The 27,846-nt window shown below is 40.0% G+C and overlaps 1 protein-coding gene across 19 annotated transcripts in view; it reads left to right on the forward strand.

Moving 5' to 3' along the window:
* The window catches only part of TNIK (TRAF2 and NCK interacting kinase), a 724,668-nt gene that overhangs the window by 428,077 nt on the left and 268,745 nt on the right, over positions 1 to 27,846 (forward strand). For all 19 annotated transcript variants that reach the window (XM_086944405.1, XM_086944396.1, XM_086944403.1 and 16 more), the window contains exon 5: positions 9,029 to 9,139. In XM_086944405.1, coding sequence (XP_086800531.1) covers positions 9,029 to 9,139 — 111 coding nt within the window. The remainder of the gene's footprint in view (positions 1 to 9,028; positions 9,140 to 27,846) is intronic.

Here is a 27,846-nt window from a genome sequence, read left to right on the forward strand (position 1 = left end):
CTGGATAATGGCAAATTGCGTGGAATTTTAACCTTTTCATACATTTCCTGGCCTTAACCAAACACGCCTTGTCAGGGATAGTAAGCGCTATATAAACGCAGTTTAAGCGTATATCTTGCTTGACTAGGAAGTTACTTTTCCATGTGGTGATTTCCTTCCCCCACACCCTCTTAAGGAATGGAGGTGTAACCAGTCCTTTTGCACACGTTAAACAACACTTATGGCTAGGTCCAAAGAGTGTGGGAAAGGCCTTGCAAATGTCTGTGATTCTGTGAATACCCACAAACTTATGATCCTGGGCGTCTTGTGGAATGGCCACTCCTCTAGGAGCATCAAATGATCCACCTCTTCTGGTCCCTCACCACTGTAGGCCAATCAGCACATCTCCAATTGCTTCATGAAGTCTAGAAGTAACAGTCCCATCTGAATCCTGACCCTCTTTCATGTGCTTGGTGGCAAGTGTGTGTCTTGAAGTTTGGTCCATACAGAGAAGTGCTTTAAATATGGTGCAGGGGACTGTTAGCTGTACATTGCTTAAAATGTTGCTGAGAAGTGTGTGAATAGATGCGGTTGTGCATGTGTGCAGACTTTCTCCATTTTGAAGTGGCATGCTTAGATTCAGGAAGCAAATCTGCATATTTTGACTTTATAAATTGTGAGCCAACTTTGATTGTTTCACTTTCTGCATGCAAAATACCCTTGCGCATTAAAAATTCTGTCGACTTGTACACTTTTTGGCAATTCACACAACCTTCGCAGTGTACACCTGGAATTGTTATGACTGTTTGAGATGAACATTGCATAATTCGGAACTATACACACTGTACAATTCCTCATGTGAAAGGCCAAAGCCACACAAGGACTGCCTGCCTTATTTACGAGTGTAACTCATGTACGGCGGACGGTCTTTCGCCTTTCTCATGGCGGTACCCAGAAAATAGGCACCGCAATGGGAACGGAAAAAAAGTTCCAGCATGGCATGGGCGGTGACGTCCATGCAATGCTGGAACTTTAGGAGAATACAGAGAGGGGGGCACACGTTGTGCTCCCCTGAATGTATTCCTGTGTTGGGGGTTGGGGCCCTGTAGGGCCCCCTTTGTTCCTCCACAACTAGCCTTTTCATGGTGGGGCTCCCGCCATGAAATGGCTGGTGGTGGCGGAACTTGTAATATGCTCAGCGGCACTGTGCCAGTCCAGCTGAGCATTTTGCATTGAGGAGTATTTCTGCCACCGCCAAGGAACAACTGTTCCCTGGCGCAGCCAGTGGTCGTCCGCCGCAATGACTTTTGAAGTTGTAATGCGGCAGATGGACCACCGCCACTGGGAACCCAGTGGTCTTATGACCGCCAGACTCGTAATCAGCCCCTTAATCTTCCCGCGCCCCTCTGTAATGCAACTGGTGCTCGTGCATTGCGCTCTCATACCTTCGGGTCGAGTTTGCGCTATATAAAACTGCAACAACAAAAAATGTTCAAGAGGAGTTTTTAAATGCTCCTAAAATGCAGTGTTTACTGAATTTCACACATTTACTCCACTACCTACAACTTGCAACACTCACTACACTCCCCTTGCCCCCTAAATACCACTTGCCTGGCAGTTACTCCCACATTTTTAGGTCGAGCATTTGAGACCTCTTGTATATACTTTGGTATATACTTATATATTAGTATATACTTATATGTGTATGTACTTTGTGGGCTCTGGAGACTTGTCTGCTTCCACCTAGGGACTTTTTTTCGGTTCAACTGCCTCTATTTAACTTTGTTAATAAAAAAGGACCAGTAGAGGTCCGTAAAATACCAGAATTACTTTTTGCTGAGGGACTTTCTTTTCTAACTATCTTGATAGAAAACGACCAGTAGAGGTCAGTAAAATACCAGAATTGCTTTCTGCTGAGGGACTTTCTTTTTTTATTTTTATGGCAACTACCTCTATGTAACTTTCTTGATAGAAAACGACCAGCAGAAGTCAGTAAAATACCAGAAACACTTTAGCATTCTCTAGATTTCAGTCTATAGAAATTGTCTTCCATGAGCACCCGTAGACAATTTTTATTTCAAATCTTGTATTTTCAGTCATATGACCACCAAAGGCCCTGATTTTATATTAAAAACCGAACTTTGGGCTATACCATTTCCTGCTGAAAGGCAATATTTCTCTCCATGTGTTCCCATACCTGGCGTGTCATGCAGTTTGGTGCTTACTTTCCACCATGTTAAAGTGCAGTAGATTTTTTAGCACCCAGGTTAATGTGCTGCATAGCTAAATACATATAAGGTCATAAAGACGAGACAGATTGTATTGCAAATAACTGTTGTACACTGTTTTGGTGTAAGTTGCTTATGAGTAAATGGATTTACGAATGCAACGTATCCTTTTGAGAATACCTAGGAGGCATAAATCAGGAGTCTTCAGCAGTAAATATGTTTACGAGTGAAAATCCCTTTGTGAATTGGGCGTACATGATTCATGGAACCCCCTGCATTCCTGGTTAGCCGCTTCTTTTTCTGCACATTTCTTGAGAAAGGCATAAACTGTTATCTGATAGCAAAGGAATGCTTTATTGATATTGCTGCAAAAGTTGATGGCGAACTCAGGAGGGAGCAGTTGCAATAAATATTATTCTCTCATAGATAGAAGGAAAGGTGCTGCAAGATAGTGTTATCACCTGCTTTCTCTTGGACTTGGTTTATTCAATCTTTTTGAATTATTTACTTTCAATGATGGCCAAAAACAAGCATTGTACAAAAAATGACTCTTAGGTACATTTGTATTATTTTAACATTGTATAGTTACATTATTAGAAGTAATATAACTAGACATGTTGGGCATTTTTGCGTTATGCTGTATGTATGTATGTATATGGTATTACTTTAGCAAGCATAAAGCCAATGAGTGATGAAAGAGGTAGCTGGGGTGTGAACTGTTAATACATTGTGATGTAGTGTTCTTTAAAGCGGTGAGTCTGCATCCTATATTGGAACAGCTTTAGGGTGGTCCTGATTGATACAGGGATATTGTTCCATATTCTGGGTGTGTAAATGTAAAACACCTGCTTTCTTCTTTTTTTACGCTTAGTCTGCAGTCTGATGGTGTACTGGCTGCAGGTGTGCTGAGAACCACCAGAGGTGGTGAGCTTGTCTGCAAGATAAGTGGGGTTGCTGGTCATAATGGCTTTGTAAATGATGCAGGTGGTTTTAACCCCTTCACTGCGGCGGCTATTCCGCCGCAGTGCTAAGGGGGGAGGGCGGCAGAGCGGCGGGCGCATGCTGGTGACGGAACCGCTCCTTCACCAGCGTCGGTTGCGCTGTGCTCATGACGGAGCGGTTCCGTCACGGCCCCGCCCGCTCAATAGAACGCGCCGTGCATGCGCGAAATCAGCGCCGCGCAGGCGCGGCGGCACGGCCATGATGGAACCGCTCCGTCATCAGCACAGCGCCACCGCAGCTGATGACGGAGCGGTTCCGTCATCAGCAGGGGAGGGGTTAAAGATAGTGCGGACAAGCAGGGAGAGCCAATGCACTTTCACCAGTATGAGGGTGATGTGATTACATTTCTACAGGGCCTGGATGAGATGTGTTGCAGCATGTAGGATGCCCTTAAGAGGTCCAGGTGTGGAGTTGGGGATGCCATGAAGCAGGGCATTACACTCCTCAAGAAATCAGAGTATGAGAGTTTGAACAACAGTTCTTAAGCCTCTTTCTGGAAGATACAGTCTCACTTTTTTTTTAGAAGAGAGCTAGCATCCCGGACAACTTAGTTTTTTTTTGGCAATGTGTTTCTTGAGGGTGAGGTTAGTATCCATGGTGTATCACAAGTTCCTTGACATTTGGTGAATGTCGGGGTTCAAAGCAGTCAAGGTTTATATCAGTGAGTTAGGTTTGTACTTTTTCTAAATTCTGTGTTTGTTAGGCTGAGCTTCCTGTAGATGCTTAATATCCAGGTCTGGATGACATGCAGGTAGCATTTGAGACATTGGATGTCTGCTGCAGAGGAGACATTCAAGCTGAGTTGTGCATCATTAACATATTGGTGAATATCTATGAGTAGAGAACCAAATGGCTCCATGTAGAAGTTGAAGAATACAAAAGACACTTTGAAACCCTGGGGGACTCCACAAGTCATGGGGATTTTGTGGGATCTGGTAGTGCCTGACACTTTCCAACTATAGTCCTCTCGGACCATCTCCTGGCTGCTCCCTTCCAATGTGTCTTGTACTAATGTGCTGATACTGCAAGCGCCAGCACATTAAGCCCAGACCTATTACCTCTGCTGTCAATATTCATAGTTTGAAGTGGTACTTGCTTGTCTCCATCTGATTGTAACATAGACCCTTCCGAATGTTAGTCCTTTAGTAAAGTAGATCCCTTGTCTCAACGTTTGTGAACATTCCAAAACTGTTGCTTCTTTTTCTGTATGGTTTTCTATGTAGGCACCATTCACATTTTGCTTTGTGCCTATTGTTGTGTACATTCTGTGTTTCTTCTGGTTGTAAATCTCTCTGCTAATGACACCTCAAGCATCCAATATTATTTATAGTACGATTTGTAAATCTACTGAGAGCATGTGCATCTCAACATGATTATGAATATGTTATGTTTGAGGGGCGATTGTCCTGTTTCCTTTTTCATTGTATTTACTCCTATACAGTCATTACCAGAATATAGTAAGTCGTAATATATTACTCTTCCAGTGTAGGGGCCATCCTTTAGGGGTATTTATTGGGGTGCTGAAAAAGAATTATTCTGAGGAAACCCCTTCAATCCCTCTCGTAGTTTATCTCTTTCAGACATGACAAATTTCGCTTACTTATCAAAAATGATTTTTTTCTGTGTTTAAACTTTTTATTGCTGCCTCAACAATTTGAAATCTTCTTTTAGATACTTGTGGAAAACCCTTTCTAAAATGTCTTGCAATTGTCCAGAATGATAGTTTTCCTGATATTTGATCTGTATTCCTTCAACTCCTCTTTGACAGGCATGGACAATATAGTAGTTTTCACAAGGGCATCGTTTTGTATCAAACTTAACAAGTTAGTTAAAGTTAATACAGTTTAGGCAAGGATAAAATCCATTTAATTTCCCTGTCCATATAATCTGTCGCTCCATGGTTTAAATCTGCTTTAGAAATGTTATCGTATTATATTAATCTTACATTCCTCTTTTATCATATCCACCTGCAGGGGATCTGAATTAGGAAGTTATTTCTTTTAAACTACTTTTTCTTACTGATCCTGACAGAGATGAACATAGTTTGTACAAATATGATATATTATTCAGATTTGCTTTTTATAAACAGTAAGTTTTCTTTTTTTAGTGTTGTAGCCTACTTTTATGCTTTTTCAAAGTGTTTGATTATCATAGAGTTGTGCCCTAAATTGGTTAACTGAAAATGGTTTGAGACTGTTGTGTTTCATATTCTGATAATCTGACTGTATGATAATCCCTAAATTAATCGGAGACTGAAAATTGAGGATGAACAGAAATTAGTTTCTGTTTCGTTTATGACATACATGTGATTCATTTTCCTTATTGACAACTTTACTTGTATGTTTATGTGATGTACTTTAAAATTTTTAAAATGTAAAGAAAATTTGAATTGACCATTCAACCTCTAATTGTTGGCAAAATACCTGCAGTTCTTCTTGAGTACCTTTTCAAATTCCGTATATATAAACTGTTTAACATACACTGTGCATGTGGATTTTAGTTATTAATACCTTCATCGTATATATAGATATTTCCCTATCAAGCTGTCTCCTGCAATCCTATGGCCATTACCGCATAGCGTAGGTATTCTACATTTTCAAATATAAAATAGTTATGGTACAGTAGGAAGTCTAACCGTTCTCGAGGAAATACCTTGTTGGCCTTGACTTGGTTTGCCTTAGTAAGATCCAAGGGTAATCATAATTTATAGATTTTGCACTTCGAAAATATTGAGCATTTGCTCAACTATAATGTGTTAACTTTGGTATAACTTCTAAATTGTTGTGATATGAAATGTATTCCTGCATTCTTTCTCGAATTATTATGATCTTTATGAATTTTAAGCATCAAACAAAATACTGATATAATCACAGTCAGAAGTTTTTTTATGACACAGCCATTGTCAATGACAGTCAATATCGGATCAAGTATATTTTTAATGTCAAGTGAAATATAATTTTTTATACCTTATATGTATTTTCTTCACTTATTTGGCAAATAGCCTCTTTGTGAAAGCTACCAATAGTATTTATAATTTCAAGTGATCCACTGTAATAGGCTTGCTAGAGAAGTGTATTAGAGTTCTTTGCCATTTTATTTATAACGTTCAACTCTTGCATCATCATATTTGTATGCTAAAATTGTTTTAATCAGATAATATAGTGATGTGATTCAATATCTTTATTTTTTATAAAATCTATTTTTATGTTAATTAGCTGTGGACAGGAAATAATCTCTGGAAACACTCTTTAGATTGTTTCTCAATTTCTGAACCTTGTGTACGCATGTTTAAAGGAAACGTTTTCTATCAGATTTTTCTCATGAATTTGGTTACATCAGTTTTCAGCTTGAATTAATTTTTACATTTTGTAGGGATAAACAAGACTTTAACGCACTGATTTCCTGTGAAATCAGACAAAAATATATCAGGCAGTCTTGTATGCCTCCTTGAAAAATATTTCATCTGCCTTAGGTGTTGGACCAGTATGCTTTTCATTTTTAGGTCCACTGGGTCATTGTGAATCCATATTGAGGCCTAGGACCCATTAGGCAGGCCTCTGTCACTTTGGGACATGTTTAAATCCTTCACTCCCACTGTAGGCCTTTAACTTGGAATTGGCTGGATTTTGTCTCAGGCAATAGGTGGACTTTCTTGCATGTCAAATATCACTCGAATATTACTTTTGCCTGAAGGAGACAATAAAAAATAACCCCCGTTTTGATAAACTAAGGATGAATCTCTCTCTTGCCCCCCCCACCAATAAAAAGAAGTGAATTGGATTAATTGGAGCTAGCCCTGATGAAAATATGAACACAACTTGAAAAAATTCCACCACACGACAATATCATCATAGAGAAACATTTTAAATCAACCAAGGACTACTGAGCCGCCTTCATATCTATTGTTGGTTCACTGCCTCGCTGCAAAGTAAATGGTTACTCCGTAAGACATCTCATTGTGCTTTTTAACACTTTTGTTGTATATTGAAGCTATTTATAGCCAAACAAGTCAAATGATCCACACACCCCCAAATGACTCTCTATGCTGTCCTGCATGAATTCAAGGCCACCAGCTTTGCTGGTAGAGCCCACTGGGAGCTATAAAACAGGATAAAATTAAAGCTAATATGTACATGCGGGTCTAGTGTTTTGTTATATTTGGGTGCTTAATTTGCTAAAACGCAAAAGTGTGAGTGCATGTTTAAATGCGGAAATCTGCCATTTTAAAACCCCACTTATTCTTAAACATCAAAATAAGCAGGATAAATACCAATAAGTTGGCCAAAAACTAAATATGGATAAATACAGACTGAAATGTCAAAAAAACTGATATCATTGAACCTGGAGCCCTTATTATAATTAGCAATTATTGGACATGAAACCGGATTTGCAGCTGCTAATATGTTGCTTCTTTTTCTGTACATAACCATATAATCCCATTTTATGCAGGTAAACATAGCAGGCGCAGTAATAGCAACACGTTACAGAACATATAACTTTTTTCATTTCTCAAATTATAACATTTATTATCCATCATGTACATACTGTCCTTCTGTGGATGAATGACATATGTGTGTACGTCCTGGTGACTTGACCACAGTCTGAATCATGGACCTTGTGAGTCAGCACTTTGTCACAATCTTAAATTGATATGTTCTGCAGTATGGGTAACAACTAATCTATCTATAAATAGACCTGTATGTTAGTGTTAGAACCTTTGCCTACTGCAACCTGCAGATAGCAAATATGAAGTATACCCACATAATATGCACCATTATAGGTAATCTTGTATACAGTACCTAAATACTCACAGAATAGCATTGGTTTGTGTTTATTCACATCTAGTGCATGATAGCATATCTTAATTATCAGCTACACTGCTCAATTTACATATGATGCATCATGCAGTCATGAAAGATGTGAAGAAAGAGTAGACACAGACTCCTCAATATTCTAGTGAGCTTGATATTTGCAAGCAAAATAAATCCAGCCAAACATGTTCACATCCCAGAATAAATGCATGGTTTCTTGTGTCTAGATATGTGACATGATGTAATGAATGCAAATGACAACAGCCGATCATTTCAGTAGGGCTGTATGTGGATGTTCCCAGAGAGAATAAAATACTGTTTTCTACATTCATGAACATGATTGCTATCTGTTAAAAGTGCACCGGGAAGGCACACTTAAATGATTACAACTGTGGTGTAGTATTGCAAATAGAATACAACATGTCTGTTGCTGCTGCAGTCAAAGAAGACATTCTGTATGTTTTAGGAATAGGGTTTGCTTGAGAAGCAGAATCAGTTGAAAGAAGGAATTGATTCTTAGACTTTGACACCACTCAAGTTCCTTTTTGAGACTTACATTTTTTTTAATTATACAGACTAATTCACAATGCATAAAGTATTTAAAATGTGTACATTATGCTCAGCTATGAAGATTATCAACACATTCCATATGTAGGTGTAAGAAAATGATATAAAATACTATATCAATCAGCAGATGGTATGAGTATTATGACAATTCCTAATAATCAACAGTAGCATAAGCATGGTCAGTAGTCCTTGAGACAACTGTATGTTCAAAAGGTAGGTGAAATGCTGAAACAGTATGTACTTCTATGTATTGTGTTCTGTGTTCCTCCAAGACATCATGATACTTGTGACTATTTGCTATGCTGCAAATAGAGCCTAATCAGTGATCAGATACATTTAATGAGGGCTGCAGCACAAGTTCCCTATATGGTGTATGGTACTGCATTTGATGAGATGCACAAAGTAGAAATAGTAAACTTTGCTTCTGTATTCTCTTGACAGCTGGTGATGGAGTTTTGCGGTGCAGGATCGGTCACGGATCTAATTAAGAATACAAAAGGGAACACCCTCAAGGAAGAGTGGATAGCATATATATGCAGAGAAATTTTACGGGTATGTACAAGTTATGTAGAGTTTCTTCTAAAATTGAATGCATTGACAACCATCAGAAAAGTGGTATCTTGCCTAAGCCAATCAAAATGTAGTTTGAAATGCAATGGCTATAAAGTTTGTGTGTTGTGGCTAATTTTGTCAGATGGACTCTCTAGAAGCACATCAAATGTACCTGTGTTCAGCTTTTTTTTTTTTTTTAAATGTGTCTGAAATTGGATTGGGATATAACAATAACAGGAAATTGCTTGGAAGGCGAATAATAAAAATAGGGGTTATACACCTACACTGTTGAATTAAAATTCAATGTACTGCTAAAGTGCAACTATTTTAGCATGCTGACCTAATCTTATAGTAATGGATTTACTTATAATTCTGGGAAAATTATCTTTTAACAGATACCATTTCTCAATTCATTACCGACTTCTATCAGAAAATAGTCCCAACTTGTTTTCAGGAAGATGGGCTTAAGTCCCACTGTGTATGTCACCGACTTTGTAAATTTGACATTGAAGGTTGAATCTTGCATTAGCTGGAATCAGTCTGCTCTGCAGGCCAGGGTGGTATGTCGGGGAGAATATGTGAAACTGTCAAGGAACACTCAAAGAATTATCCAAGTAAAGCTTATACCAGAATACACCCTCTGGAAGAATCACATTACATTATTGAAATGATGTTGGGCTTCACCAAACAATAAATCCGTTGTGTCTTTCTCATACATAAATACATTATTGAGCTCAAGTAACCATTGTGGGTACTGAGAGAACATTAAATACCTTTTAGATTGATTATCTGTCAATTTAAGTTCATAAGTCTTTATTTCGATTTTTAGATCGTGAAAGACATTTACAGCAACTAGTCATATTCAAATACTTAAATTTTTAGTTTTTAAAATTACCCTCCATTAACAGTTAATAACCACCACTAAACACTGCATCAATTATTGGCCGTCCAACAATAATTTAACACATAGGTTACATACATATAAGCAAATATTAATTAAATCTAGTTAAAAAACATTATTATACAGTTTATTTTTTTTAAAACCATTTCTGTAGTTAAAAAAAATAAAATGTTTAAAACTTTATAAATTCATCATTAAAAACATTCTATAGTTTCAGGTGAGGTTAACCCATAAAAAGACATTAGGGAGAAAGGAAGTGCCACTAAAATATCACTGTAAGCTCATTTTACGGGACCGGATGATCCACATCCAGTGAAGGATCTTAGCCACAGCTATAACCACAGCCTGGGAATTGTCAGTTCGAAGGATCCTGACAGACTCACAACCTGTTTTGAGACCTAACTGAACACAAATGGGTTTTAACCAGGATAATCTAGGGACCTTATATTCAGGGCAGGCAAATAAGATGTGCCCAAAGTCTTCCTGCTGGGTGGGGCAAAAGGGGCTGACAAAGCCTTGACCCCCGCGCCACCTTGCAGTGAAGGCATTGAGTGGTAATGTCCCCACCCTGAACTGGTGGTATTTCTTCCTGTCCCCCGGGGTGGTAATCCAGTCCCAGTAACCCTCAAAGACTGGAGAGTGTTTCAGTCCTAGGAATTCTGCCATAATTGATGGTTACATACAACGGCCAAATCGTTTTACCTCAAGCATGTTCCAGTACAGGTCTCTAAATGTTTTCCTAGGTGGAAAGGTATTCCCTGTTGGGTCATCCCACAATGGGGATAGGCCCATGGCCGAATATATTGCTTTTACCTCCCTCAACCATAATATTTTGTGAGCCCTATCAGCATCTGTAACCTCGAGAAAGGCTTGTGCATACTGAGAGAGTTCCGGGGTAACCCATAATCTCATCCAGTAGGCAGCTGATCTGTATCTGGCCATATCTTTGAGGCAATACATTCCCAGGTCGTAGCGAAGAGGAATCAGAGAAGTAGAAACCGGGAGACCTGTAATATTGCTCAAGAATTTACTTTGCGCACCGTCAACTTTTTTAAATTACTAAGTCCCCACAGTTCCGCTCCATATAGGACTGCCGCTCCCACTTTCGCATCGTAAATCTTTAAAACTGGAGTAATTGGCCTGGTATGTGACAAATAACATTCCTTAGTAAGTGCTCCCGATAGTTGTGCATGCTTTGTGACCAGCTGGTTAGTGTGGTATCTCCAATCTAATTTGGATGATAGGGTGATACCCAAGTAAGTGAATACTTTTGTCTGTTCCAATTTAACTCCATCCATAACCACTTTCCCTTTAACATATCTATTTTTATGTAAGACCATGAACTTAGTCTTAGTTGTGTTAAACTTAGTCTTAGTTGTGTCATTATTCTTTAGGTTGTTTTTTTCTTTAGAAATGTCACTTGAACCATGCAAGATATAGTAAAACAGAGAATCCCAATAAAGAAAACATAGGCGGAGAGGATTTCTGGCTATAGGATTGTCCTGCTTCAGAAATATAATACGGCTGATGCTTTGTATCTGTTTTATGGCATCCTACATTTTCACAAATCCAGTATTCGCAGGAATCATTTGAGTCAGTTCATTTCTAGACCAAGGTTTAGAGTTTTTTTTATTTCATCAAAATCTCTTCACTATGTCTTTAAATTTACAAAGATTTATTGCAAGGGACAGTTGTTAATTGGCTCCTGGTATAGCAATGACTTAGTGCTGCGCCAGTCAGGAGATGTGAGAGGCAATTAGTTAGAACAGCCACACTTAAAGATGTTTTTTAAAACCAGAAAAACTGGGACATGAACAAAAAGGTTGCCGATTCCAGTGGTGCAGGTCGATATCCGAAAATGCCGGGCCACCATATTTTGAGGTACGAATGCGCGGGATGTAGCAGAAGTTGATTTTTAGATCTTAGATTCCCATCGGGAGGAATCGAGTAAGTTTGTCCCACAGATATTTTGGACCTAAGCCTGACCGAGATTTGTAAATGAGGCAAAGGAGTTTAAACAGTGTTCTTTTCTTATTGGAGAGCCAGTGAAGGGCACTAAGTGTGGGAAGTGATGGTGTCTGTGGAGGCAGGTTGTTGACCATGTAGGCAGCAGTGTTTAGAACTACCTGAATTTTGGCTACAAAGGATTCATTTATAGCGAGGAACAGGGCATTGCCGTAATCCAAGCGTCTGATGATTAGTTCCTGAATGAGTGTCTTTCAAGAACTAAAAGAAAGTCACTGAAAGACTTTCCTAAGAAGGTGCAGTATGCCAAAGCAAATGCCGCAGGCTGAAATATTCTGGTCTTTTATGGGCAGAGTGTCATTCAGAAGTATACCTAGATTTCTAGCTGTTCTGCTGGGCACAGGGGCAGGGCCAAGTTTGGCTGGTCACCAGTCATTCGAGCACTATCGTTGGGCTTAACCAAACAAAAGAATCTGTTTTTGCACCCATTCAATTGAAGACAATTGTGGGACATCCAAATGGCAGTTTTCCTCCGTTTTTTTGTCTGCGTATGTGCAGAAGTGCCATGGACCAATTTTGAGTGTGACTCCCTCAGCCTGTTCTGACATGGCAGGAATAGATTTCTTTCTGGTATGTGTATTTTACTTTTACCATTATAAATATAGGCTTAAGAGTCTCTTGGGGAATTACATTTTTTAGGATTTTATACTCACATACTACTTGTTGCACACGTTGGAATCCTCATAAACATGCAATGACTTGTGCACTTTGTAACAGTGAGATAAGCTGTCCTAGCCATGTTAGAGAGCCACGTTAGGATCTTGGTGTAGTGTGAAGGCCCTTTGAAGAGGAGAACCTCCATTTAAGTGCCACATATCCTCATCTAGACATTGGCGATCTATGTCTGCACTTTGTTGACATATGGTCTCAGGCACCAGATGTCTTTTCAAGATGATACATTGTAGTACAATTATTTTGTTGGCATATTGAGGAATAGAGAAGTTTTGGTCATAAACAAGGACATCCCACCAGGTTCTGTTTAGATATTAAGAATCATCGGTGACAGTTTTCAAGTTGAGGACGCTGCTAGTCACCGCACGGAAAGGAATATCTACAGGATACCATCTGAATGTGTTGGTGTGTGTCAATCAAAATTTGCTTGTAAGAAGAAAAATTGGGCAGAAGTACTTAGCCCTTTTGTGGTTGCAAAATCTGTGGTTTACAAAATTACAGAGTTTGTGACCTCAAAAGGGCTGTTTCTAATATAGAACACCTATTTTATGGAAAACATCCAGAACAATTACGCCAGAGCCACGAGTTCCGGAAGTCCGCAAGCGTAACCACGCTTGACCTAACAACAACGTATTCTTAACCACCCACATGCGTGGTTAAGGTAAATGCACTCTAGTGTTTGGAATGGCCGGGGAAAGAGGAGCGTCGGGAAGTGGACACGGACAGGTAAGTGGGACTGTGGCTGGGGTGGTTTGTGGTAGTTTTTAGGGGAGGCGAGGATTCAGGGTAGTTTTAAGGGATGGTGGGGGTTCGGGGTAGTTTTATGGTGTGGTGGGAGTTTGGGATGTTTTAAGCAATGGTGGGGTTCAGGCTAGTTTTCAGGGGTGTTGAGGGCTTGTGGTAGTGTTCAGGGATGGTGTGGCTCGGGTAGTGTTAAGGTGTGGAGGGGGCTCGGGTAGGTTTAAGGGATGGTGGTGGTTCAGAGTAGTTTTTAGGGATGGGGGTTCGGGTCATTTTTTTAGGGGTGGGGGTTGGGGTAGTTTTATTGGGTGAGGGTTTGGGGTCGTTTTTAGGGGTGGGGGTTCAGGGTAGTTTTTAGGCATGGGGTTCCTGATAGTTTTTTGGGGTGGAGGGGGGTTGGGTGTATTTTTTAGGGGTTGTTTTTAGGGCTCAGGAAGGGAGATGGGGTCCTTTTTAGGGATTAGGGGAGGGGGGTTGTTCTTAGGGCTCCAGGGGAGGGGAAGGGCGTTTAACCTTAGCCACTCATACCCCTTTACCCTGAAAAATCATGGTAAAGGCATGGATGGTAAAGCAATGCATGGTTAAGATGCGGTCATTGTACAGACCGATTTGTTTAGGTATGCAGAGTTGAGAAACTCCTTGTTCCGGCATACAACCCCATTTTATGAGTCAGAAAAGGGTTTTTCAACTCATAAAATGGGGTTTGCAACTGGTACTGAATTTAAATTTGGAAGTGGTTTCAACGTAAAGTTTCTTACAAATTGTGATTCGGTAATCTATGTGTCAATGGTTTGGAACCGCAATTTTGGTTGCAAACCATTGACCTTTTGCTGACTCCTCAAATGAGGGCTCCCTGCTCTTTTGAATCGAGTTGGCATAGCCAGGGGAGTATTACCCAAGAGATTTCAGTCTGCTCCTTTTTATGTTCCCCAAAAAGAAACTTCTATTTGTTTAAAAGCACTACCCCTTCTCCTCCTGAGGTTGTCACAAGGGGCATCATTTTTTTTAAAAAGACAATTGATTCGGTTAAAGAACTCCTGCTGCTTTAAAAACGCAAAATATCCTGTTTGGGAATGCAATTATAGTGATGGTGTGCTGCTGCTAATTGCCGGCCAAAATCCCTGTGTTTGCAGCCAGTCACAGGGGGTTGTAAATTGTGACCTGCCTAATGAATATAAATTAAGCAGGTCATTCCTAGACCCCCTATGAAAGATGATTTTGCAATCTGACCAAATAGTACATAGTTTGGTTCGCCAAATTGTGTACCATTAAGAAAAGTCAGTGTGCAATTTATAACCACTTTTAAAAATCGAATCTTTCTACTCCTGGTCCTATGGCATTAGTCAACTGAAAGAATGTATTTGTTGTTTAAAATTGTCAAAATACCCCTGTTCATGAACTGAACACATCTCTGTAGTGCCTTGCGATGTTTTATGATGGAACCCTTTTAGCTCTTAACGTACTCCGTAGTGCTGTGGTGTAGGTCTCTGAGCGCAATTCCATGTAAGCTTGTATTAGAATGTTGAGTTTGCACTAAGTTCCGCGTGTGGTGTAGTCATCGGTGGGTACCCAGGCTGGGAAAGTCACTAGAAATGGTGATGAGATAGGGGATAAGTAACCTGAAGAATGACCGTGCTCTCCCAGAGAGTTCATCGTGGTTCAAGTAAATTGCTTGTGCAAACCACATGTGTCGCTGTCAAAGAATGGAAGCGAGCCTTCATGCATGTGGAGTCAAAGCACAACGCCAGCCATTGTAAAGCAGGTGAAGACTACCAAAGTGTTGCAAAAAATGTGTACAACTTTGGTCGAGAACATGCTAGTCAAGCCATACATAAAGGTTCCGTGCTGCCACGCATGATAAAGTTGTACATTATACGGAGCGGCACTGTAAAAGGTGGCTACGTATTGAAGCAAGAAAAAGTGCTGGCTAATAGAATAAGTAAGGTAGAAGCATATTATTGTTGTACTTTCCAGAGCCTCAATATGGGGAGCTTTATGACCTCAGTACCAGGTGAGGAGCCCCAAGAAGAAGCGCAAGGTTTGTGCTTATTGAACTGTCTGATATCTGAAGTATCCCTCCCCCAAAGCTGCCAGGTGATGACTCAGAGCAACTTCAGAAGTCTCCAACAAGTGAAGGGCTCTGATGGAGACCAAGAGGAAGGTCACTGCTTTCCTGATTGTCCAGGACGACTTTGAGACCAGTCCATTGCAAGGTTTCAGAAACAGAGTGAATGATGCAGGCTCAAATGGACACCCGACAGGAGCAGAAAGAGATCCACCCTCAGGTCAGCCATTCCCATAACTTGTTGCCACGTTGTTGCTTTGCTGAAACCAACACCACCTTTCCATACTGCCAAAAAGCAAAATATTGGCAATAGAGGGACTGTGTGGACAGAGGCATTTGATGATTTCATTGATGCGCTTGAAGAGACTGATAACAACAAAATGATCAGTATCTCTAAAATCTTGCTGGTGATGGTGTAAAAGACCTCATAAAGCAAATGTAGCGAACTGACGAAGAAATTCTTTATTGTCAGATTAAAGAAACGCTGAATCTCAAGTTCAATCCAGTGCCAAATCTTGATTAGGTAAGATACATTTTCAGTCAAGAACGCCAAAATGCTGGTGAAACCATTGATAAATGTGTTGAGGGACTCGATACACTCCTCAAACACTGTAAGTTCAACTAATTTAATGATGAGGAAGCTATGCAACTTAGAGTTCTTTATCGATGCATGTCAGATTCATTCAGACGACGAATGCTGAGAGAAACTCTTACTCTGGAGGGAGTGATGATATGGCTGCCAGAGCTGTGCTGAAACACAAGCTGCTGACATGGATGCCGAAAGTGCCCAAATTGAATCAGTCATGAGTATAAAAAGTAAGCCAAAGCATACGACTGAAGGACACAAAGTGATGTCTACATGTAAAAAGAAGTTATGTTTTAGATGTGGATTTTCATTTCCACACGAAGGTAAATGCCCTGCCATTGGACAGATCTGTAAAGGCTGTGGGAAAAAATCAATTTGGTGATAGTTTGTAAAGTGAAGGAAAAAGTGAGTGTGTCATGGCGTGAAGACAAAATTGTCGCAAGAACATTCCACCGGCAATGTTCGAATCGAATCCACAAGGCCAAGCAGCGACATCAATTGAGGCAAATCGACACTAAATGAAGTTGATGATCATCTAAATCATCGTCCTAGTTCATCTGCCTCAATATCGAGTGAAAGTGAGGAAGATGGTTGCGCAATGTTGATATTTACCTTAGAGAAACGTGCATATTTCTGATTGGCTGAAATTGAGGAAAAATGTCAGTAAAGAAAAGTTGACCTGCTAAAGCACCAAACTCATCAAACATTGTCCAAAAATTACATTGAAGATAAATGATTGCTCAATACCTTTCATCATTGACAGTGGTACACCAATAAACATAATGCCTGTAGAGGAATACAATGACTTATTTCAACTTCCTCTAAAAACAAAGTATACACGTGGGCTGCATCGACACCCGTAAAAAGTCAAGGGTCTTTTCTAGCGACATTGAAACATAAGAAAACTGAGGAGCAAGCACCTATCCATGTGGTTCAAGGTACAGCGGCAAATGCCGATCTGCCTGTTTTCAGTACCTCTGCTGATATGAGACTGATTTCTACGAAATAGTATATCAATTTACTACGTATTTTCAAGGTTTGGGAAAGCTTAAGACTATGAAAGTAAAGTTACATATTAATGAAGTTGTCTGTTTTGTTGCTCAGAGACATAGATGAGTTGCTTTTTGTCTACAAGAAGCTGTTGAAAAAGAACTTGAATCGTTACTTAAGCATAACATAGTGTTCAACTGGTCCGACGCCATGGGTTTCTCCCATCTGGTAGCCCAAAAAAGGCAGTGAAGGAGCTGTACGCATATGTGTAATTGAGCAACAACAATATCCAGGTCCACACATTGCTGACATGATAACGGAATTAAATGGTGCAAAGGTCTTCTCTCACTTTTATTTAATTAAAAGTTATCATCAGTTTGAAATCAAAGAAGGATGCAGGTATATTACAACCTTTTCTACGTATGTCAGTCTGTTTCTTCATAGGAGACTCAGTTTTGGTATGTCATCCGCTGCAGAACTCTTCCAAGACATCACTCAACGTGTCTTACAACCTGTTGTGAATGCATTAAATTATAGCAATGGCATATTGATTTTTGGGGCTACACAGATGGAGCATGATAAAGTTCTCAACCAAGTATGTCGCTTACTGACTGATGCCAGCCTGGCTTTGAATGCAGACAAGTTTGAGTTTCACAAGACAAAGCTAAAGTTCTTTGGCCACATGTTTTCAGATGGTGGAATGACACCTGATCCTGCCAAAGTGCAAGCCCTGTCAAATGCTGATCCCCCACAAGATTTTTCTGTGATACATTAATTTTCTTAGCATGGCCAGTTACTGTTCAAGATGCACACTAGACATTGCTACTATAAGTGCTCCCTTACCAGAGTTAACAAAGAAAAATGTTTCTATCGAGTGGTCACAAAAAGGTGAGAGAAGTTTCTAGAAAGTCAAACAAGCCATTGAAACTGCTGCTGAAATAAATGGCTTAATTCAATACAAAGCTTCATAGAGCAGTTGTTGACACTAGCCCAGTCTGGTTAGGCGCAATCCTTGCACAGGGCAGTGGACACCCTCATGGTCGAAGGCATATTGTGGCATATGCTAGTGGAAGTTTGTCACAGACAGAATGTGCTTACTCACCACCTGAGAAAGAACTTTTAGCCATGGCATGAGCTTCTGAACATTTCCATGCATTCCTGTATGGAAAGCCTTTTACGCTGGTAACTGATCATCAAGCTTAACTGACTATATTTGGCAATTCAGAAGCCAAGAAGCTTCCTTGCATTGAACGGTGGGGACTACAATTACAAGAGTACAATTATATCATTGTGCAATATCCAGGGAAGGATCAAAACCCTCCTGACTACTTTTCCAGAGTGCCTATGCAAGGTCAAGGTACCTCATCCAAGTCGACTGAGGCCTACATTAATTTCATTGTAAAATCAAATATGCCAGCTGCCATATCATTAGCCCAGATCATCACTGCCACGAGTCATGATAGTGACATGCTGTAGTTGAAAGATATAATTACAACTCAGTCATGAAACCAACACACTCACCTTCTCGCCAGTGATGGTGAATACCAAAAGTGTAGAAATATTAAAGATGAACTGTCTATTACTCAGGAGGGAGTTATACTACAAGATTCGAGAATCATAATTTCAGATAGTTTAAGATAGAACATAATTGAAGTGGCTCACGAAGGACATTATGGTATTGTTGCAACAAAAATGCTCTCCGAGATCAAGTTTGATCTCCATATCTATATGAGTGGGTTGAAAACGAACTTCAGGCCTGTAATCTATGTAACTGCCTTACTACAATTATTCAACATACGCTTACAATGTCAGAATACCTGACGCGTGCATAGGAAAGAATAGCTGATCTTCTGATCGAGATGATGAAAGAAAGACTGAACCTGAAAACTCAGTGACAGCTGTACCTTCTTCATCGCCTTTGAAAATCTCTGACGGTGAAGATGATAAATCCAGCCTTACAGTGACCCTCAGGTTGATTCATTAAAGCACCAAGAAGGTTGATTGAAGAGATGTAAGTATGTGTATGTGTGTGTGTGTGTGTGTGTGTGTGTGTGTGTGTATATATATATATATATATATATATATATATATATATATATATATACACACACACTAATCTGTAAAACAAAATAGTTTTTTATATTAACAGAGAGGTAGATCTAGTGACTTGCGATGTTTTATGAAGGAACCCTTTTGCCACTTAATGGACTCCATTAAGCTGTGTTGTAGGCGTAAGAGCACAATGCTATGAAAGCTTGTTTTAGAATGTTGAGTTCGCAGTTACACGCAGCAGAATAAAGACGTATAATGCTAAGCTCCGTGTGTGGAGTATTTATTGGTGGGATACCCAGGCTTGGGAAGACGCTACGAGCTTTACCTAGCTTCCATCATTGACTGGAAGTGAGATGGCGGTCATACATCGCTTACTGTCATTTTCTCGTTCATATACTCTCGCATGTAGTATAAGCAAATTAAGTGAAGGCAAACATTGAAAATAAATAGAGCAAGCTTACCACTTTGCTGTGCTCTGAAATAACACTGTAGTGTGAGAATGGAATCTCACAGGAAACACACATGAGACCAGTGCCCTGTCTATGATTGCACCATCAAGGAATTTGGTTGAATAGAACACTTCACTGTATAGACCCCAATAATGGAACATTTACGCTTGCATATTTTCCTGGAAACCATGGCTTTGGTCTTTATACAGTTATTCAGTTTTCCATGCCAAGAAGATATTGTCATTCTAGTCTAAAGGAATGGACTTGTGCATCTCACTGAAATTGGATATGAAAATAAATGGAATATTTACTCTAGAATGCTTTGTGCATCAAAGTTTAGGTATACGTCCCTGGGCTACCCAAAGTGCTTCAATGCCATAACAGGTGGCTGATTATGCATGATATAAATGGCAAGTAACAATAACTTTACAAAGAATCTTGTTTGTCCATATATCCTCTGCTCAAATAACTATATGATATTTCTTGTGGCATTCCTGTATCATTTGTTGTTAGTTATACAGCAATGATATGTTGAGTGGGAACTTTTTTAATGGGTAGTTATGTATGCCAGACGGGTTAACAGGTATAAAAGAGTTAGGAAGAAGTGAAAAGTAGCAACATTATTACAAGGGATGACGAGATCACCATTTTGCTTCTTTATTGAGGTTGGATTGCAGCATTTGCCATATTCCAAAGCAGTGGCCCACTGCCGTCTGGCATGTTCCCTATGCCTCCATGCATGTTCCCTATGCCTCCATGCATGCACATTCCTTGAATGGGCATGTAGAAGAACAGGAATACAAAATACTGGTGAGAAGTAAAATAACTGCTGGCCACTGTATATATTCAAATACACAATTAGTATCTAGGGGTCAATGTGCCTTGTCAGTCTAAACCTCAACACAATACAGACAGAGTAGTGAAAACCCAAAATGCAACAAAATGTGACAGGTGATAGCTAGGTGTAAGCTCTAGGGCAAGAGTAAATATTCCCATCAGTAGCCGTCCCGTACCAACCTTTTTAACATCATTTGGGTTCTCCTTGCCCAGGAGACAAGACAACACAACATAGCCTATTGATGTTCTTAAGACTATGTGTAGTTCTCAAAAGTCTGTGTTGTCAAGGAAGGGTGGTAATAGTATCAATGTGGATGAATTGTATGGCTACTGGATAAGCAGTGTAAACAAAATTAGTGAATAAAGTGAATAAAGTTAAAATTGGGTCAACTGAGTAGGTTATAAGTTTTAATGGTGTCTCCCAGTTGTCCAAATCTAAAAACATATATAAGGTGTGAAAAAACAGATTTAACAAAATATCTGTGAGCAATATTCCACCACATACCATTTGTAGTGATGATAGCGCTTCACCCCACCTGGCAGGAGCTCAGGTTAAGAGGAGCACCGCTCCCCATACAGCTCGGACGACTGTGCGGAGACACCGACGGACAGAGCGGTGCTCCTCTTAACCTGAGCTCCTGCCAGGTGGGGTGAAGCGCTATCATCACTACAAATGGTATGTGGTGGAATATGATACCTGAAAATAGCAGGTGATATTGATTTTAACCTTTCACTTTATAAGCAGTAGTTATCTGGTCCTGAAGAAAGCATTTAGAACTATTCTTCTCTTGTGCTGAAACATGTCGACCTATTGCTCACAGATATTTTGTTAAATCTGTTTTTTCACACCTTATATATGTTTTTAGATTTGGACAACTGGGAGACACCATTAAAACTTATAACCTACTCAGTTGACCCAATTTTAACTTTATTCACTTTATTCACTAATTTTGTTTACACTGCTTATCCAGTAGCCATAACATTCATCCACATTGATACTATTACCACCCTTCCTTGACAACACAGACTTTTGAGAACTACACATAGTCTTAAGAACATCAATAGGCTATGTTGTGTTGTCTTGTCTCCTGGGCAAGGAGAACCCAAATGATGTTAAAAGGGTTGGTACAGGACGGCTACTGATGGGAATATTTACTCTTGCCCTAGAGCTTACACCTAGCTATCACATGTCACATTTTGTTGCATTTTGGGTTTTCACTACTCTGTCTGTATTGTGTTGAGGTTTAGACTGACAGTGACTGACATGGCATATTGACCCCTAGATACTAATTGTGTATTTGAGTATGTTATTTTGGGGTATGTATCTAGTTTGGGTCGTTAAACTTACCCTTGGACCCTTCTCCTAACCGTTTTTTTGCACTGTATATATTCACCATTATGTTATCCTATCCTAGGTGGCCTCCAAAAGACACAGAGACTGAGCGAGAGACACACACACTCACTCACACTCACTCACCGTGTGCTTTCAATATATATAAACTATTTAGCCTTTCTACGTAGCACATTTCATCATTGTTATTGTATTTTTACTTTTGTGTGCTCATGGAGGAAGCATATGCCTATTTGAAATTTGTACATATAACCACTCATGCAGAAGTCCCTTCCACAAGCATAGAAGTTCAAAAGTGCCCAGTTATATGCATTGGGGGCGGATGCTTAAGTGGGTCTTTGTGGTTGTAGGAGATAACCAGTAAGTGTTATACAAACATTACTCACTCATAGCTACACAAGCTCAAGTTTCTTTTTTAAAAGTCTGGGCATTTATTTGTGTGGCTACTGAGTGTGTTTTCTGTTTGTGCACCTCAAACACACATACCAACACATACGTTTCTTATGTACAAGCCCACTCATGCCCATACATCCCACCTCCCCATATTAACTTGCTTGCCAAGACATAGTTATTCCTGCCATACAATTCCATTCACCACACCCTTAGATGTTGCGTGCTGGGGGCAATCTGTCTATATTATGTGTTAGATGCACACACAGATCATCTCACATGGTGATAATACTGATATCCCAGGCAAGCCAAACTCTGTGGATCCACAAATCACTCAGCCAGACATGTACCTGTCCACTCTTAGGTCATTACCAAGACATTCATTCACATAGGATTAGCCACCCAGAAGCATTTTCATGAAATACTAATCTAAAATACTCTAAGTAGGTGTGTGCTTGATTTTACCTAGGCACCTATTATTCATAAAGGAGCAACCTGCACCCCAAAGCATCACAAGTCCCCCCTGAACTCCAATGTGGGTCCCAGATATGAAACTTGTAGCCAACAGCTGATTACTGTGGGAAAGTGTTATATAAGGGGACTTATGGAAGGAAACTTTAGGCCAGGATAACAGCATAAGAAATGTGTTTATTCCACCCTGCATATGAGGTCAATAGTATTCATAAATACATTTAGGTAGTTTACCCAACATCACGTACCTGGAAAGGAGCTTTCTTCTCCTCGATTGGAAGTGTGGGATGTGACATCTGTTAAAAGGAGAGTCAACTAGTAATTATCTTCCTACCACCTGTTTTTTAATCATACTGCGTTTCTTGTCACTAGGGCATTTTCATGATAATTTCAACATCCAAAAAATTGCATGATCAATACCTTTATATTAGTCTTCAGTAGCTTCATTGCTGGCTGTGATTCCTTCCTTGTGTCACGATTTATCTTGAGAGAGATAATCTTACAGAGCAACCTAACTGGTGACAAGATACAAGAACATTTCCACATGTGTTCTTGAGTGTTATATATACTGAAAAAATCAGCTCATTAACATGTGATTAATGTTTAATATGCAAGAACAATAAAATAAGAGTAGTGGTACAGAGGGACTCTTTCCAGTGCGTTGGGTGTCTGCCCCTCTCCAATTGTCAGTAGTAGAGTATCACTTTCAGGTATGGCAGAACCCGTCAAGCGTGAACTACTGCAACATGTATTGTTCTACGGTAAGGGCTGCTACACAAAATACAGATGTCCTTAACTTTAACCTCAACTAACTTTTTGAAAGCTTCTCAGTCATCATTTGCAGCACTCCCTTCTGCTCAGTACCAAGACCTCTCATGCCGCTCCTCTGTCACATCCCACTGCCAACCTGTGGCACTTACTGTATTTGTAAATGCTTAGGGATTTGGAGGCATCCTGTATATAGGATAGTTGGCTGGAAATGAGATCCCTCAAAGAGTGCACTTGAAGTAGACCTATCTCACCCAAGGGAGTTTGGTAGAACATCTTATTTGACAATTCGGAGGGAGATGGGGCGCTATCAGGAAATGCTGCAGTGAGAAGTTCATCACTCTGAACTACACTATACTTGCGAAGGACTAGAGGGAGAATCCAACACAAATGAGGACATCATTTGACACTTGCTGTTTGGTGGCACTTCATTCTCAAGACTGTTCCTAATTCAAGCTCATAGTTCTTGGTCATCTGTTTGTACCCATCCCTGTTTCATCCCAGTATAATTTCAAATTTGTGGGGAATACGTCCCAGAAATTGTAGAAAATAAATGCTTTGAGGAAATAGTTCCGAACTAGACTCGTTCATTCAACAAACCTTGTAGCAGAGACTACAGGGATGTGTCCATTTTCAATAGTCTCTTTGATGTCTGTGGCAAGATTGACTGATCCCCTTTCTTAGAGGTCTCAGACTATTTTGGAAAGCCCATGTCTGCCTCATGTCAAGGGTCTATCTAAGTGTCTTTTTTACTATACTAAATTTGTTTAAATGGTGGTGGGCCAACATTGAAAGTCAGGATGGTATGGGGCAGCCCAAAATAGTTTAAAATGGGCTACATTGAAAAATATGTTTACAAAGGAAATATTGGGCTTGATAGCAAATGCCCCAACAACATGGAGGACAGCTGATGAGGACAACTAATGGTTGTGGACATTTTTAAAATGGCCTTATATGTTAGGCTTTCATTACAAGAAGTTCAGGAACAGAGCCTGTATTCTCCGGCTTTCAAGTTTCTAATACCGAGAGTAATGGTAACTCTGGTGATGGGGACATCTAAAGCTTCTTAACAAATTGCAGATAATGCTAAATGCGGCAGCCCAGCTTCTATATGGAATTCCCAAGCATCAGTCGGCATCTTTGGCACTTAAAGAGCTCATTGATTACCCATAAAACAGCGTATCACCTTGAAAGCCTTGTGCATTGCCTTCAAAGCTCTTCATAGCTCAGGCTTCAAATTTTTTTAATGCAGTTTTTCTTCGTGCCTCCCTTCTAGGCCACTGCGTTCATGTGCAACCAAGAATATAGTTATTTCCAATTTTGAAAAAATCCTCCTGGCGAGGTAGACTTGTTGTCATCTGCAAGGCCAAGTTGTGGAAAACCCTTTCTTTCAAACTGAAGGGAATGACAAATCATTCAATTTAGGAAATCTCTAAAATCCTGGTTATTCAGTAAATAGTTAGACATACTGAACAGCTCTTCTCTCACTAACCTCATTATTTACGTTGATCTAGAAATAGACAGTACCAAGATGTCATTTCATGTCAAATAGCCATCATGAGCTGGATCCATAGGGACCTCAAACAATCAGGAATCAGACGAGAAACTGAAAATTCCAGGCAGTCTCCTGGAAATTTTTCATTTGGCCCAGACTTTCACCAAGAGATTTCCGCATATTTTCAACAGCTAAAATCTCCACACCAAAGTAAATGCATCGCTATTTTTGTGGTTCTCATAATCCTGATGGGGCCAGTAACTGCGATTCCAACAGCCTCACTGGAACTTAGTGTGCATGCATAATGAGGGACTCGGTGCAAGATATCACTTTCGCTGTGACTGCATTCAGTATGATAGCATAGCAAACAGCATATGGTGATGCAAAAATGTGAACGTGGGGAACAGAGATTTCAGGAAACTTGAAACTCAGGATTTTTACATACAATTACAAGGAAAACACAGATCCTTCTAGTAATTATGAATCAAATTAACCGTTCTATCTTAAGTGTTTAGGGAACATGATATATCCCATATTATCACCAGTACTGCAATACATGACATTAATATTTCACTCACTACACAAGGTTAGCCTAACAGTCAATAGGGTTAGGTACATGATGGGAATAGGACATTATTATTAAACTTAGCTGAAGGATTTAGGCAAAATACCAGATGCAGAATAATTGTAAATAAACATTATTAGATGTTGGAAAATGGCCCTCTCTGAAGGGTCTCCCTAACGTTTTGCCTTCCTCCTATTCTTTTTGCTGAACTCTTTTTGTTTACCTCAAGGCTCTGCGCATTCTATTGCTGCTAATCAATGCTAAAGTGCATGTGCTTCTTCCCTAAACATGTGTGTTATTGGTATATACTTGATTGGCGTATCTGATGTACTGGTAAGTTCCTTGGAAGGTTGTATACCAGATACCCAGGGCCTGTACCTCAAATGCTACTAGTGGGCTGCCCCACTGATTGTGCTACCCACAGAAGTTGCCTTTCAAATCTGTCTCAGGCCTGCCACTGAAGTGCCTGGGTGTGCAGTTTACTGCTACTTCGATGTGAAATTTAAAACTACTTGCCAATCCTTAAACTCCCCTTTTATTACATATACGTTTCTCCTAAGGTATGCCCTAACTAACCCTAAGGGCAGGGTGCTGTGCAAGTAAAATGTAGGACATGTACTTTTATGTTTAGTATATCATGATAGTGACAAACATCCTGTTTTGTTTTTAAATACCCCTGACCTCTCATAGGCCAGCATTGGGATTTCCTTAATACCTCTTTAAGCTAGAATTCTTGCTCAGACAGGAGTAGCTTTTTCATGTTTGATATATTTGGAATAGTAATCATAAATCCTTGTTATTGGTGAAGTTGTGTTTAACATTAGAAATGCCACTTTTAGTAAGTGGACATCTCTCTGAATTTACTGCTCATTGTTTCCGACAGCCTATCTCAAATACACGTCTGGGGTGGGTGACAGCTACACTTTGTACATTCCTTCTAGACAGCCACAAACATAGGAAGGTGAGGCTCATCTGCATTCTGATGGGTCCTCCTGGGCAGGGAGGAATGGGAGGGGTTGGCACACTTCAATAGGTACCTGTCCACTCACAAACCACTAATTTACCCCCCACACACACACACAGATAGCCTGGCAGACAAGAGTGGATTGAAAGGTATCCTTGTGCACTTCAGAGAGCAGATTTGAAGTCCCCCCTACATCAAAGTCACTATTGAGTATAAGTACTCAGTCTCTGCCCTCCTTAAATCAGACACTTCTGAATCTTGAACTTATTTGTACTGGTCCCTCACGACCTCAAGTACCCTTTTGACCCCTGGTAAAAGCAAAACACTACTTTTACATTTAATCTTTAAACATCCATATCACGACATCTATTGATTGGATGTTTGTTGTTTAGGTTTTATTTTGCTCAGATAAATATTCTGTAGTTCTCTAAACCTGTGTGCTGTCTGGTAGTCTTTTCGTGGTATATTCATTGTGCTACTGTGTGTGTGTTGCACAAATACTTTACACATTGCCTCTTTATGTAAGCCTGACTGCTCTGTGCCAGGCTAACGGAGGGCGAGTTCAAGTTATCTTTTAGTGTTTATCCAACTTATACTGACTAGAGCGGTAGTTCCTTCCTAGCCTGGGTGCATACCATAGCCAACCAGGAATCCCATTTCTAGCAATAGTTTTATTGAATTGGAAGCTTGCACCTAATTAGGGTGGGCAAATTATTTAGGGGTAAGTGGGTTCCTTGTGCTGTATAGCATATTAACAAGGACAAGATGGAATTAGTGTGAAAGAAGATATGCAACTTTGTATTTTGTGATACAGGAGACAATGATGATTTAGCCAAACCTTCCTTGCAGCGGCGAGAGCTGAAAGATCTGTAATTCTGGATTAGGCTAAAGACAAAATTTGGACTGCACTTTATCAAAAATGAGCTCAACAGGAATTTAACAGATCATTGGCTAAAGGCCTTGATGAGACAAGTGCTATGGATAGACCGGTCCTGCTTGGAACATTCTGCTAAAAGTGAATAAAGATAGTTAATTAGACAGGTTCTAATTTAGTTAAGGACACTGTCATATTCACTCAGTTTTTCCTTGTGTTAGTCTGAGTTTTATAGACAGCACAACAGTGAAGTTAGAATCAGTCTGAACCACTGGTAGTTTTCCTAATGCTTGCCTTATGATAGGTTTCCAGCCATTCTGTGCTGGCGCAGACTGGGACCACCAACATGCATTCAGCCTTGGTTCCTTTTAAAAATGGCAATCCAACCTGAAACACTTCACTGCATCCTATCCGAGGCAATCATCGTAGAACTGGTTCTGTCTTGTTGGGCCTCATCAGTGATGTGAAGGAAGGGGCGAAGATGCACAGTGACGATCAGACTCACATCTAG

This window comes from Lissotriton vulgaris, chromosome 11 (genome assembly GCF_964263255.1).
Source record: "Lissotriton vulgaris chromosome 11, aLisVul1.2, whole genome shotgun sequence".
In the NCBI taxonomy this organism is placed as follows: Eukaryota; Metazoa; Chordata; class Amphibia; order Caudata; family Salamandridae; genus Lissotriton; species Lissotriton vulgaris.